Source organism: Oncorhynchus masou, chromosome 31 (genome assembly GCF_036934945.1).
Source record: "Oncorhynchus masou masou isolate Uvic2021 chromosome 31, UVic_Omas_1.1, whole genome shotgun sequence".
Taxonomy (NCBI): Eukaryota; Metazoa; Chordata; class Actinopteri; order Salmoniformes; family Salmonidae; genus Oncorhynchus; species Oncorhynchus masou.
In genome coordinates this window covers 23080815-23094706 of record NC_088242.1, presented here as the reverse complement: position 1 = coordinate 23094706, position 13892 = coordinate 23080815, and the positions used below count along the sequence as shown (strand labels likewise).

Below are 13892 nucleotides of genomic sequence, written 5' to 3'. Positions count from 1 at the left end.
ATCAACAACCAACTTGACAGATCTTGAAGTATTTTTTAAAGAATAATGTGCAAATAATTGTAAAATCCAGATGTGCAAAACTCATAGAGACTTACCCAGAAAGACTCCCAGCTGTAATCACTGCCAAAGGTGATTCTAACAAGTATTGACTCAGGGGTGTGAATACTTATGTAAATGAGATATTTCTTTGTTTCATCTGCAAAAATGTCTAAAAACATGTTTTCACTTTGTCATTATGTGTAGATGGTTAAGAAATACAATTCTATGTAATCTATTTTGAATTCAGGCTGTAACAACAACATGTGGAATTAGTCAAGGGGAATCATTTCTGAAGGCTTCAGCAATAGAGATTGAATAGACCCCTAAATGTGTTTCCTCTACGTCACTGGCAAGACATACTTTAATTGCATAATGTTTAGTGTTTAAAAGTACTCAAGCTGCCATGAAGTGCACAGGCATAATCATCTTCTTCTTCGCCAGTGTGTATAAAAAGAGATCTGGGTAGACATGCAGCAGCTTCTTGTGCTGGATGCCAACACACAGTGAGACAGCCCAGTGTCCTTGTCTTACCCACAGCTATGTGAAGTATGAGGGGAGGCAGTTGGGCAGAGTGACCTCCCAGGCCTCCAGCAGGAATCCAAGATGTCTCCAGGTGTCCTGTTTCATGGTTGGAAACTCACCCATCATCACTTCGCTTTCAAAAATGACATAGATCTACAAAAGTGAGCTGGTTCTGAACTGACAATTTCATTCGTGAACGAGATGTGCCTCTGTTCTAAAGATGGGATTGCGATACTGTATGTCTTAAGTAGGGTTGCAAAATTCTGGTAACTTAACCAATATCCCCAGGTTTTCCAGAAATCCGAGTCAGGGGGAGTTCTGGAATTAGGAGGGAATAAGGAGTAAATCTAGGAATTTGTGGAAAGTCACCAGACATTTTGCAACCCTAGTTGGAAGTCTAGATACTCAAACAGAATGTTGTTAAAAAAAAATGATTTAAAAAAACTCTATGCAGAAATATTTAGCCTTGTCCACAAGGCTGCAAAAAGAGGAGGTGGTAGCAAACATCCTTTATTGATGAGTTTAGAATTAGTCATATCAAAAGTCATTTGAGTTTAGAATTAGTCATATCAAAAGTCATTTGAGTTGAGCTCAGAACATGGCATTCTGTGCAGCTGTACAGACAGAGATACATGAAGGTGCAGTCTTCATTAGAGGAACTTATCTTCTAACTGAACCCTTGTACAACAGTTAGCTAATGACCGTCTAAACACACATGAAAAGGACAGTGGTTTGGGCAGCTATACGGAATACAGACAGATGTAGGATCTTAAATTGACCAGTTTCTCACAGCAGAAAAATAATATTGCAGCAACAAGAAATTTGAATTATTGTGTGGATTATAATGAAAAACGAATGTAGACGTTGACATTTTAAAGCCGAAACTACAAACTTTAGAAGCATTTGTAAACCTTGAATACAGTACACATTTGCATTTCCTGCTGTGCAAGAAATTTCATGCAACTAAAGGGTGAACAAATGAAGATCCTACATCTGTCTGTTTAGATCTTATTTTACTCCTGACAGCTCAGCTCGTTTCTCTCTCACAAGATTGTATGTTTTTGGCAGGACCATATGAAAGATTGTAGCTCCATACTGTAGCTAATTCTCACTAGAGTTTAAGATGGACAAATTCTCGTCAACAGTGATCATACTGTATCTTATCTGAGTCCTCGTCTCTCTCTCTCTCACTGGGCAGTTTGCTGACAGACAAACAAAAAGGTGTAATGGGTTCGCACTCAAAAGGATGTAGAATAATGCTTACTTCCTTATTCACTTTTTAAAAATGATTTTCACTGCATCAGGGATAGGGTACACAGACATTTCGGCTTTACAGCCTTCTTCAGTTTGTAAAGCCAAAACGTCTGTGCACGCTATCCCTGATCCAGTGAATAACAAATAATAATAATGAAATAAGCTTTATGCGATATCTTTTTGATTGCGAACCCAGTATACCTTTTTGTTTGTCTCAATTTGCAGGTTTTACGCATCAGTCAAGCTTCGGGGAGAGCGCGATGGTTCTCTTGACAGGTTGCTGACAGAGAAACACTAGCTGCATGCCAAGGAAGACTGCATCACCGGGTCGCCCATCATGCCTTAGTACCACCATGGAAAACACTAGTCACATAGCTGCTGCTGCAGTCACACCAGGTACCTTAAGTTACAGTGCCTTGCGAAAGTATTCGGCCCCCTGAACTTTGCAACCTTTTGCCACATTTCAGGCTTCAAACAAAGATATAAAACTGTATTATTTTGTGAAGAATCAACAACAAGTGGGACACAATCATGAAGTGGAACGACATTTATTGGATATTTCAAACTTTTTTAACAAATCAAAAACTGACAAATTGGGCGTGCAAAATTATTCAGCCCCTTTACTTTCAGTGCAGCAAACTCTCTCCAGAAGTTCAGTGAGGATCTCTGAATGAGCCAATGTTGACCTAAATGACTAATGATGATAAATACAATCCACCTGTGTGTAATCAAGTCTCCGTATAAATGCACCTGCACTGTGATAGTCTCAGAGGTCCGTTAAAAGCGCAGAGAGCATCATGAAGAACAAGGAACACACCAGGCAGGTCCGAGATACTGTTGTGAAGAAGTTTAAAGCCGGATTTGGATAAAAAAAGATTTCCCAAGCTTTAAACATCCTAAGGAGCACTGTGCAAGCGATAATATTGAAATGGAAGGAGTATCAGACCACTGCAAATCTACCAAGACCTGGCCATCCCTCTAAACTTTCAGCTCATACAAGGAGAAGACTGATCAGAGATGCAGCCAAGAGGCCAATGATCACTCTGGATGAACTGCAGAAATGTACAGCTGAGGTGGGAGACTCTGTCCATAGGACAACAATCAGTCGTATATTGCACAAATCTGGCCTTTATGGAAGAGTGGCAAGAAGAAAGCCATTTCTTAAAGATATCCATAAAAAGTGTTGTTTAAAGTTTGCCTCAAGCCACCTGGGAGACACACCAAACATGTGGAAGAAGGTGCTCTGGTCAAATGAAACCAAAATTGAACTTTTTGGCAACAATGCAAAACGTTATGTTTGGCGTAAAAGCAACACAGCTCATCACACCATCCCCACTGTCAAACATGGTGGTGGCAGCATCATGGTTTGGGCCTGCTTTTCATCAGCAGGGACAGGGAAGATGGTTAAAATTGATGGGAAGATGGATGGAGCCAAATACAGGACCATTGTGGAAGAAAACCTGATGGAGTCTGCAAAAGACCTGAGACTGGGACGGAGATTTGTCTTCCAACAAGACAATGATCCAAAACATAAAGAAAAATCTACAATGGAATGGTTCAAAGAAACATATCCAGGTGTCAGAATGGCCAAGTCAAAGTCCAGACCTGAATCCAATCGAGAATCTGTGGAAAGAACTGAAAACTGCTGTTCACAAATGCTCTCCATCCAACCTCACTGAGCTCGAGCTGTTTTGCAAGGAGGAATGGGAAACAATCAGTCTCTCGATGTGCAAAACTGATAGAGACATACCCCAAGCGACTTACAGCTGTAATCGCAGCAAAAGGTGGCGCTACAAGTATTAACTTAAGGGGGCTGAATAATTTTGCACGCCCAATTTTTCAGTTTTTGATTTGTTAAAAAAGTTTGAAATATCCGATAAATGTCGTTCCACTTCATGATTGTGTCCCACTTGTTGATTCTTCACAAAAAAATAATTTTATATCTTTATGTTTGAAGCCCGAAATGTGGCAAAAGGTCAAAGTTCAGGGGGCCGAATACTTTCGCAAGGCACTGTACAGTAGCCCACATGCTACAGACAGACTGCCCCGGAATGGGCACGAAGGTGTGCTTAAACCAGTGACTTGAAGCACATACTGTATGAAGCACATACTGTATGAAGCACATACTGTATGAAGCACATACTGTATGAAGCACATACTGTATGAAGCACATGTTAAATAAGTCTCTGAATGTCTCAACCAGAGCCTGGACTTGAATCTGATGTAACATCTCTGGAGAGACCTGAAAATAGCTGTACAGCGACACTCCCCATCCAACCTGACAGAGCTTGAGAGGATCTGCAGAGAATGGGACTCCCCAAATACAACTGTGCCAAGCTTGTAGCATCATTCGCAAGAAGACTCAAGGCTGTAGTCGCTGCCAAAGGTGCTTCAACAAAGTATTGAGTAAAGGGTCTGAATACTTATGGAAATGTCATATTTCAGTTTTTGCTTTGTCATTATGGGGTATTGTGTGTAGATGGATAAAATTATATATTTCTCAATTTTAGAGTAAGGATGTAACGTAAAATGTGGAAAAAGTCAAGGGGTCTGAATAATTTCTGAATGCACTGCACAATGTTCCCGCACAGACTGCATTCAAAGTGAACGCTGCATATGTCGGCTCAATAGGAAAGTACCTTTAAATTTAAAGCGAGCTTTGCGCTGGACTTCAGCAATACAGATTGAATCGAGCCCCTAGTGCAGGTATCATTACATCATGGACACAGAGGGAGAACTCAGAATTTGCACTCTTTAATAGCACACAGTTATCTAAGACCAACCAGACAGTTAACATTGGCAGGGATTCCACTTTACACTCTCATGTACTGCACCTTTCACGTCAGTAGTTTACCATAACGTCAAGGCAGACAATAGCTATTAACATTGTATTTGGCTAAATAGTTAGAGTTCAACATTATGCAATGTATCAGATATAGGTCTAATTGGGTTAGTGTTAGTTTTATTCTGTGATGAGGAAGAATACACAACATACAGTATGAGTACTGAAATATATATATATAGAAATCCCCGTAGGTAGGAGCTGTTTTCAATTGGGTTGGTTTTATTGAATCAGTCCGCATACTAGATAGATTAAACAATGTTTTCCCCCAAAAAGAAAGAAGTTGCGTTCTTCAGGGTGGCAGAGACTGCAGCTTGTCAAACTTCAAGTATGTGAAACAGAACATTTGTATGCAAACAGAACAAACTGCAAACCTCACTGTCCATTTTCTCCCACATGACAAAGCTAATACTAAAAGTAATGTCCTCTATTCTGCCCCGATCAGGTTTGAGTAGACTGCCTCAGAGCTATTGAATTATCTCTATAAAATGTTAGATATAAAAACTTAAAATAAATTTGGATCTGGCTACAATGCCCTACTAGTTGTTACAGTGCTCCGGCCAAGAGAAAGGTTCTAGTGTGTTTACTGGTCGTACATATGCTATAAAACACAAACACAACAAATCAACATGGCCTTACAAAGAGAAAAGACACAGATCTTAGTCACCGTGAATTTCATTTAGCTCACATTCTCCATCCTTGAACTTGTCTAAAACAGTTTAAGTAATGCAAATGGAACATTGGCAGGATCTTCTAATACTGACATTCCAACAAAATAAACTAATGCTACATCACTCAAATGCCTTGTAGCCAAAGAATCAAAGCTAAGCGTTTCAAAGCTTTGATTTAGACAGATCAAAATGGAATTGCCTTCTCTATACACATAAGCAGTTAGGCACATGGACATTACAATGGAGTCTACTTCTCATCCTGATGTCCTAGTTACGTCATGGCATAAGTCAAGTCATTTGACTGTAAATGATTGCAAAATGGCTATCAGTAATAGGAATGGTAAATACATAGCACCATCTTTGTTGAAAATAAAAAATAGAAAAAATAATGTTGAAACATTTTACAAACAGAAATAACCAGACCAACATTTGAATGGTTAAAGACATGCTCCGGACCTTTGGCAACTACTAAGTATTTGTTTTAAACCACCCGCTTTGGGTTGGATGTGTCAGTGTAGTTCAGAATTACTGTCTTCTCAATTAGCCACGAAATCCCTACTTTGAAAGCAACTTTTTCTTGAAGCTGTGCGTCGCCATTTTTCCTAAAATTTCTCTCATTTGAGCCAGCCCCCTAGCAATTTGAGTTCAACCAATGAGCTTCAGCTCCTCACCATATTTGTGAAAACTAGGAAAAGGCACATGATGCACACAGCAGAGCATGAGCGGAAGCAGTGACATTGGGCACGTGTCGTAGTAGGCAATTTTCGGGGGCCACTTTTGGATCGTGAGCTCTACTTTTAAAACTACTGGCTGAAAAGTATTAAAAAAGTACTGGAGAATCCCTTTAACAACCATCATTTGGATGTTACCACTTTTAGTTTTTGTAAAGCAAACTCAGTTACACATTCTTTCCAGCTCTATATTTAATACATGCACTTTGGTTAAAATAGTTTTTTGGTGGGTTACATAGAGAGAAACAAACAGCGTCTAATTATTTCATAATTAGAAACAAATATTTAGGCACTTTATCAGCTAAAATGAAGCTCATATGAATATTTTTGTCAACGGAGCAACACGACAATACTATGTACATACACGTAAAATGTGTTATAAATAGGTTTTAAACCATAGATACTACAGTATATACATTTGACAGTATTGGTTGTTTCATTATGTCATTTTTGGTGGTTGTGTTTTTGGGGTTACGCCTAGGGTGCGGTGCAGACCTAGGTGAAGCAGCCTTGTGACCCAGTGAGGTATACAGGTCCTCAGGCTTTTGAGTTTAGTCTCCTAGGGTGATTGTTAATGCAGAGGGCGGGGTGGAGGTTAGGGGACATGGCCTCATTCCCGTTTTCTCAAGATGACATAGATGAGTCCGCTGATCAGGGCCAGAGGGAAGGCCACCCAGGCCAGGATATAAGCCCAGCCGAAGGCCTCCGATACTGGCACCCAGTTCGGACTCATCACTGTGTAGATCACTGCTCCACTCATCACAAACAGACCTGGAAAGGATGAGAGGAAATGTTTACATACAAGACAGTCAATTCCATTTGAACCTGAAGATCAAATTGTGTGTCGTCACAATCTGTGCTTTATTTAATGTGTCCTACTATGAACCCTGCTGGCCAGCATTGGGGGGAGATGGTGGCTATTTAACCATAAACAGGCCTCTCACTTCCTCATCTAGAAGCTTGGTCTACTTCCAAGTTCCCCAGCCCACTGTACACTGGCATGTCATGGCATGGTCTTTGTTGATATTTTGTTGTTCACCCCCTACATTGCCGGTCTTGACATTTCCACTTGTGTGATCGTCTGTGCCCACTGGCAGTCTACAGTGCCAACCTGGGAGGTTTGACATTGGCAGCCCTTTGACACAATAGACTAGAAGAAGTGTCTATCCATAGCCAAAGGGCACGGAACACAATAAACAAGGGATAACCCCCTATTGTAGCAACGGGTTCACGGAGGGACCCTGGAGTAGAGGTGTGGCTGTAAAATATATCTTAGTCACCCGTTAGAGTAAATGTCATTCCATTTCATCTGTTCTATTGTCATTGCATGCTAAGGTTGAACACTGATGGTTCTGTAGTTTCAATGAAGCTAACAGAGGAGTTTGAGTTCTTTAATAGCATAAAAAAAGTTCAAATAGTTACCACTATGTAATCAAGAATGATGAATGTATATTACATATTCTAATATGATCAAGGAACATTTTAATTTGCGGTGTACAAATTTGAACAGGAATGACATTTATGCTAAAGTGTGAACAAAAATAATTATCTGAAAGCTATGCCTCCAATAAGCCTCACCTCAAAATCTGATAGGCTGTCACCTCTACAATAAAAAGGTTAAGAATTGAACCCCTCTAAATCACATAAAGGTTCTGGTTTGAACATTTACACATGGGTTCCTCAAATAACCTTTTCAGAGGGGTTGCTTGAGGAACATGTTTCAAGTGGAAAGGTTCTGCAGGTGTGGCAACCCAAAAGGTTCTTCCAGGCACATATACTTCGAAGAGTGTAGTGTAAACTTCTGAATGTGTCTGTTTCAGTCTTGTTTTCCTGGATGACAAAATGGCTACTCACTGGCGAGGATCTGGAAGACTCCAGTGACAAAGAAGCGTCCTCCCTTCTGGAGGGTGAAGAGCTGACAGAAGAACAGGAAGAGAGAGATGAAGCTGAAGATTATGGACAGGATCATCAGGGCCTGCACTGCCTGGATCCACTCTGTAGGGAAGAGAGGGAGCTTGTCAGTCAATTTAGATAATATGCCATTTAGCAGATGATCCTATCCAAAGTGGACATTCTTATTATGGTTGGTCCCAAACCCACTATCCTGGTGTTGCAAGAGACATGCTCTACCAACTGAGCTTCAGAGGACCACACAGGATACATGGCTATACAGTACATGGACACATAAGACTCACTTCTAGAAATCAACTTCACTTTTTATACACAACATGATAAACGAATCATGCCGATGTCGCCACACTAAAGCAACCACTTAATGAGAATGAAACTCAAATTGTTAATCAGCTAAATATTGGTCTGGCCAGACACGAAATGAGTCTTGTTTAGTTACCTGGAATCCTTAATGGATTTATAATAATGGTACTTACATAGATATTCTATTCCTGAAAGCATTGTAGCGTACTCAGTAATACACACAGGCCCATATTGATCCTCTGGCTACCGACCACTGCTCCAAGGCCAGCTTACTACAGTACAGAAAGCCCTGTTAACCCATTCTAGAAACCTGTATTGACAGCCAGGGACTTTGAGACGTTGCCCCCACCAATCTGTGTGTTAGCGCTACAACCACAGCACTATCTACGTCTGGAATGCCTGGACTTCCAAGGGGGTCTATTTCTTGTCTGAGGGTCATGCATGCAACCTGCATCCACTCAGGTTTCCCAAGCCAGCTATCCCTCTATCTGAAGCCGGTCCTCACACATCTCATGTTTCGCTACGTCTGCTACAGTCCTCTTTTGGTGGCTAATGCTGCTACACCCCCCCGGACCTTAGTCAAGTAGGAGGAGAAGGTTCCAGTCTCAGTATATACCATGCATCCTCCATGTCTCAGAATTTGAGTCTGTCAGGTCCAAAAACTTACTGTGCTTGTTTTTACAGGTATTTCATTCATCAGGAAGCCAATGGTTTGAGGCCCTGCTCAGACTGCTTTAGCATCACTAAATTGGTTAAGAAACCTGAATGAATGACGGCAGCTAAGAAGTAGATGTGTAAATAATGTTGAAGTAAGGAGACAGTTGGCTTTGTAGCAACCTTGAACCACTACACAAACATCACCAGCAAAAGTACTCAGTCTGCAAACACATTACTAATTCATATGTTTCTTCAGTTGACACCATTGGAAGATCTCCCATGATGCACCTGTAGTTTTCCAGGAAACTAATACATCTTTTCATGAGAGGTTCGGGGAAATGACAACAGGGTTTAATGGAGTCGATGAGGCCATCAAAGAGTCAGGTTACCCAGAACGACAATTATGTCTGTCCCCATGCTGCACTCACCCCAGAGCAGAGCACACTAGACCGGAGATATGGCAGAGGAAATTGCCAACAACACCATTATCAAACCCATCCACTGTACAGCAATATGACGAACACTATTTATATCCACAAAAGCATTACACAAAACCCAATACAAACAGCTCTCATAACGAGAATACTGGAATCTATATGTAATGCAATAACTCCATGTATAGGCCTAAACATGATAGGTTACATTATCCTTGGTTGTCCTGCTCTATATTAGGGTTCTATAAATATCTCCATCTATACTGTTGATAAACAGACATGTTCTCTTCTTTCCTCGCTTCAGGGCTGCCTGTCAGGTACCAGAAGGCTGTGACGTTGTGGCATTGGGGATTTTCTGGTGAGATGTGGTCCTCTGGGGCCAGAATATCTACCATAATAACGCTCGTTGTACTTGTGTCTACAGGTATTGCCATTATATGCGCCATGGGTATACCCGTACAACAATATGTTATACTGGAGTCTATACTCTAGAATGTATATAAAAATACAGACAGATTTCACAGAAAAGTCAAAAACAGGAAAATGAAGAATTGTTCTAAGTGTTCTAGTTTTGTTGAGTCCTGACTATTGAAGCTTCATATAAAAGATTAATGTGCCAGCTTGTGGCTACAGTAGAGATCATACCAGCTGTTGTGTGTCCATGACATGTAATAACTAACATACAGTAAGGCGCATCCCTAGTGTGGACTTTGCTCAACTAATTTGTCATACAAACTAAGACTGGATTCCCATTTCAGGGGCAAAGGCAGGTCAAGTACAAACAAGATGGACAAAACAAACCAATCCCCATGTGGAATATAAACTTCGCATAACTACATAACTTAACTGCTAATAGCAAAATTAAAAATAAAAGGCCACCCAGTGGGTGTGACCGTCACTCGTGCCTCCACCACCATCCCGCCCTCTCAGTATACTGAGCCTCATGTTACTCAGTATGCTCTGTCCTCATGTTTATCTCTCGCAGACCAGGCATGCCAGCTGTACGGATTTCTCAGTAAAGCACTCCAGGGGCCTTTGAGCACTACTGATTGACTGGGCCGGGCCCCGTGTACTTGAGTACAGACTCCACTATCTTCCCCTCGATCCCTCCCTCCTCACAGAACACAAACACACATGCCTCCTTATACAAACACAGTGCGTCAATCAGTGGTGTAATGAAAGCAAATCAAACAAGCTGTTCCATGAATCCACCTGGCAGAGGAGGAGAGAGAAAGACAGAGAGCATGTTGGCTTCAGCCTGCTGTTGGCTCTACTGCCTGTCTCATTGACAACACACACCGGGGCCCAAGACCCACCCGCACATTCTAGACACATGACATCACCAGGCAGCTAGCTAGAGCCTGATGGGCTCGAGGCTACTGCAGTTAGCACTGTGGTACTGGGTCTCTAAGGCAATTGAACACAAGTTCTATAGTATTACAGTGCCTCTAGAATCATGTTTCTGGAAATTGTAAGATATTCTATTGCAAATACACACAAAAGTATGTGGACACCTCTTCAAATTAGTGGATTTGGCTATTTCAGCCACACCTGTTGCTGACGGGTGTATAAAAACAAAATCGAGCACACAACCATGCAGTCTCCATAGACAAACATTGTCAGTAGAATGGCCTTACTGAAGAGCTCAGTGACCATCAATGTGGCACAAGAAAATTTCTACCCTTCTAGAGCGGACCTGGTCAAATGTAATTGCTGTTATTTCACGTAGCGTGTAAAAATCTTCTGTCCTCAGTTGCAACACTTACTATCGAGTTCCAAACTGCCTCTGGAAGCAACGTCAGCACAAGAACTGTTCGTCGGGAGCTTTATGAAATGAGTTTCCATGGCCGAACATCCGCACGCACAATCCTAAGATCACCATGCCAAGCATCAGCTGGAGTGGGGTAAAGCTCGCCACCATTGGACTCTGGAGCAGTGGAAACATGTTGCCTGGAGTGATGAATCACGCTTCACCATCTGGCAGTCCGACGGACAAATCTGGGTTTGGTGGATGCCAGGAGAACACTACCTATCCGAATGCATTGTGCCAACTGTAAAGTTTGGTGGAGGAGGAATAATGGTCTGGGGCTGTTTTTCATGGTTCGGGCTAGGCCCCTTAGTTCCAATGAAGGGAAATCATAAAGCTGCAGCATACAATGACATTCTAGTCAATTCTGAGCTTCCAACTTTGTGGCAACAGTTTGTGGAAGGCCCTTTGCCGTTTCATGACAATGCACAAAGCGAGGTCCATACAGCATATTAATTCCCATGATTTTGGAATGAGATCTTAGACAAACAGGTGTCCACATACTTTGTCATGTAATGCACAGTCATAACTTCGTTTAATATGGTCTAGTTGCAATCTTTTTGCAGTCTTACCCTCCAACCACTGTTGGCTTTGGTCTAAATCTGTCTCAGACAATCATGGCTGCTGACCTCTCGTTTTGTTAATGATCTCGCTGTACACACAATCTGATACATGGGCGTGACCAGGGTTGTCAGCACACTATGTCCTACATGGGGTGGTCCAAGGCCTCCCTGTCTGCCACACACACACACACACCTCCCCAGATCTAACACTTGAGAAATCCTACAAAGTCCCACCCTAAACCTTCATCCCACCACTATGGCCTCCCAAACATGCAGCCTGAATATGGACATCACACCATGACTATTTATACAGAGGAGAACCTATGAACAGTGCAAACTCTCGGTTCACATCCTCACCCCTTGATGGCAGTAGAGTCACAGTGGCGCCTGACACGCCCTTCAGGGGCACGGTAAACTAGAGGGTGAATGGGTGGGCTTAAGCCAGTTATAGTTAATCACAGTTCAGGTCTTCCCAGGTCTTACTGTCTACTGATCTTTCAGTCAACCAACAGTGCTTAACTTATTCTCAAGACACACCTCAGAAGAATCGAATGCACAAACACACTACTCAATTTACAGGGTCAAGAAATACATGTCTACAGTATATCCTTTCAAAATAAGTTTACAATTGGACAAGAGGCATCATCAGCATCATGCAGAATATATATCTTTTTTTTAAACAAGCCACAGCATCAGATGTACAAAGTCAGTCTGTACTGCATCCTACCTCCAGTGTATGCTGGGTCACAGTGGTATCCTCCATTGATTGTAGAGCAGTTATTCCAGAGGTCTGAGCTGCTAGTGGACCCTGTTGTCCAGGCCTAGAGGATAAACACAGTATTGCTATTAACAAGAGAACACTGCAGCCTGATAGAAAACACCTTTACAGATAGCAGAGATGTCAATGCTTTAAAACAAACTACTGATTTTTAAATGTATAAAACATTTTTTTTTATGTTTGGAATGATTATCAGAAATGAGATCAGTAATACATTGCTTTATCAGATCATTCATTGATAACGATGGGTTACTTACGCTGACAATTGTTGACACAAACAGGAGGACTAGGGCTGCGGCGTGCAGGATGACAATTCCCAGTAGAAGGAGCAGCATCTTGCCAGAAGAAGCTAAATGATAAAAGGGACACCGTTAGTTTGTGAATTTCTCAGTCTCTCTCCAGTTCTGTGGGACAGGGACATGGGTGTGTCACTGCAGGCTTTGCAGTACCCGTTCTGAACTCAGAACAGCGCCTAGTCCAAAAAACTTTATCAGCACCGTGGAAGGTCTATCAGCAGAGTTCTAAGAAAGACAATGTTAATGTCCTCCTTATATTCAACTTGTAATAAGCTGAAGATATGTGCATACTAACTATACGATTTTATCTAGGCAGTCTAGATAAGAACAGACCACCTTTCACTCAACGCCGCAGATCCATATTATCATTAAGTGCGCATGAATTATAAACAAACAATTCTACTCCAACTATGTAGCAAATTTTTTTTTTTTTTAAGTCACATAATATAACAGAAAAGGTTATTGTATGCCGAAACACTGATAGTCGATAAGTAAAATAAAGACAAACATCTGTCAACCACGTTATGGGTGTTATAGGTACTAGAAAAATAAACCAAGCCGCTCCCCTGAAAGCCCGCTTGGTGTTGGTGCTCCGTGCGTGCCACATATTCCATGCGCATTAATCTAGCGAATAAATAACCACAATTGGAAGAAAAGTCAACTTACTTAATGCGACTGCGGAGTGACTATAATATCACAAAAATGGTTTTCAGCCGAAAATCGCAAAAAGCACGTTTCCCAAAGAGTCCAAAAACTGTAGTCCACCGGTCACAAGTCCTTCTGGCTAGATTGACGTCAGTGGCAGAGCTGCAGTTATAAAGTATCTCATTATGGAAGAACAACGCCCATCCGTGCGTCGCTACGTCAGGGAGTGTCCGACGGCTAGGATTCCTGATATCCCTAGAAGACGCGGTGCGTATTTACGCAGCAGGAAAACCGCTTGTAAGTTACTCACTTTGTGTACTTTAAAATAAGTGATTTCATGACACATTGTTTGTTTATCCTGAATACCATGAACATCACATGCATTTATTCATCTATCTGGATATAATTCCTTAGACATGATACTTTTTCTCATGTTGAA

The 13892-nt window shown here is 41.5% G+C and overlaps 1 protein-coding gene across 1 annotated transcript; it reads right to left on the bottom strand.

Annotated features, from left to right (window-relative positions):
• Window positions 1–4553: 4553 nt before the first annotated feature.
• On the bottom strand, window positions 4554–13615 carry LOC135523602 (peripheral myelin protein 22-like). The gene is made up of 5 exons (XM_064950382.1): window positions 13475–13615; window positions 12770–12861; window positions 12462–12555; window positions 7914–8054; window positions 4554–6830 (listed from the first exon to the last, which is right to left on the bottom strand). The coding sequence occupies exons 2-5, from the start codon at window positions 12845–12847 to the stop codon at window positions 6670–6672; spliced, it is 474 nt and encodes a 157-aa protein (XP_064806454.1). The 5' UTR covers window positions 12848–12861; window positions 13475–13615; the 3' UTR covers window positions 4554–6669.
• Window positions 13616–13892: the final 277 nt, after the last annotated feature.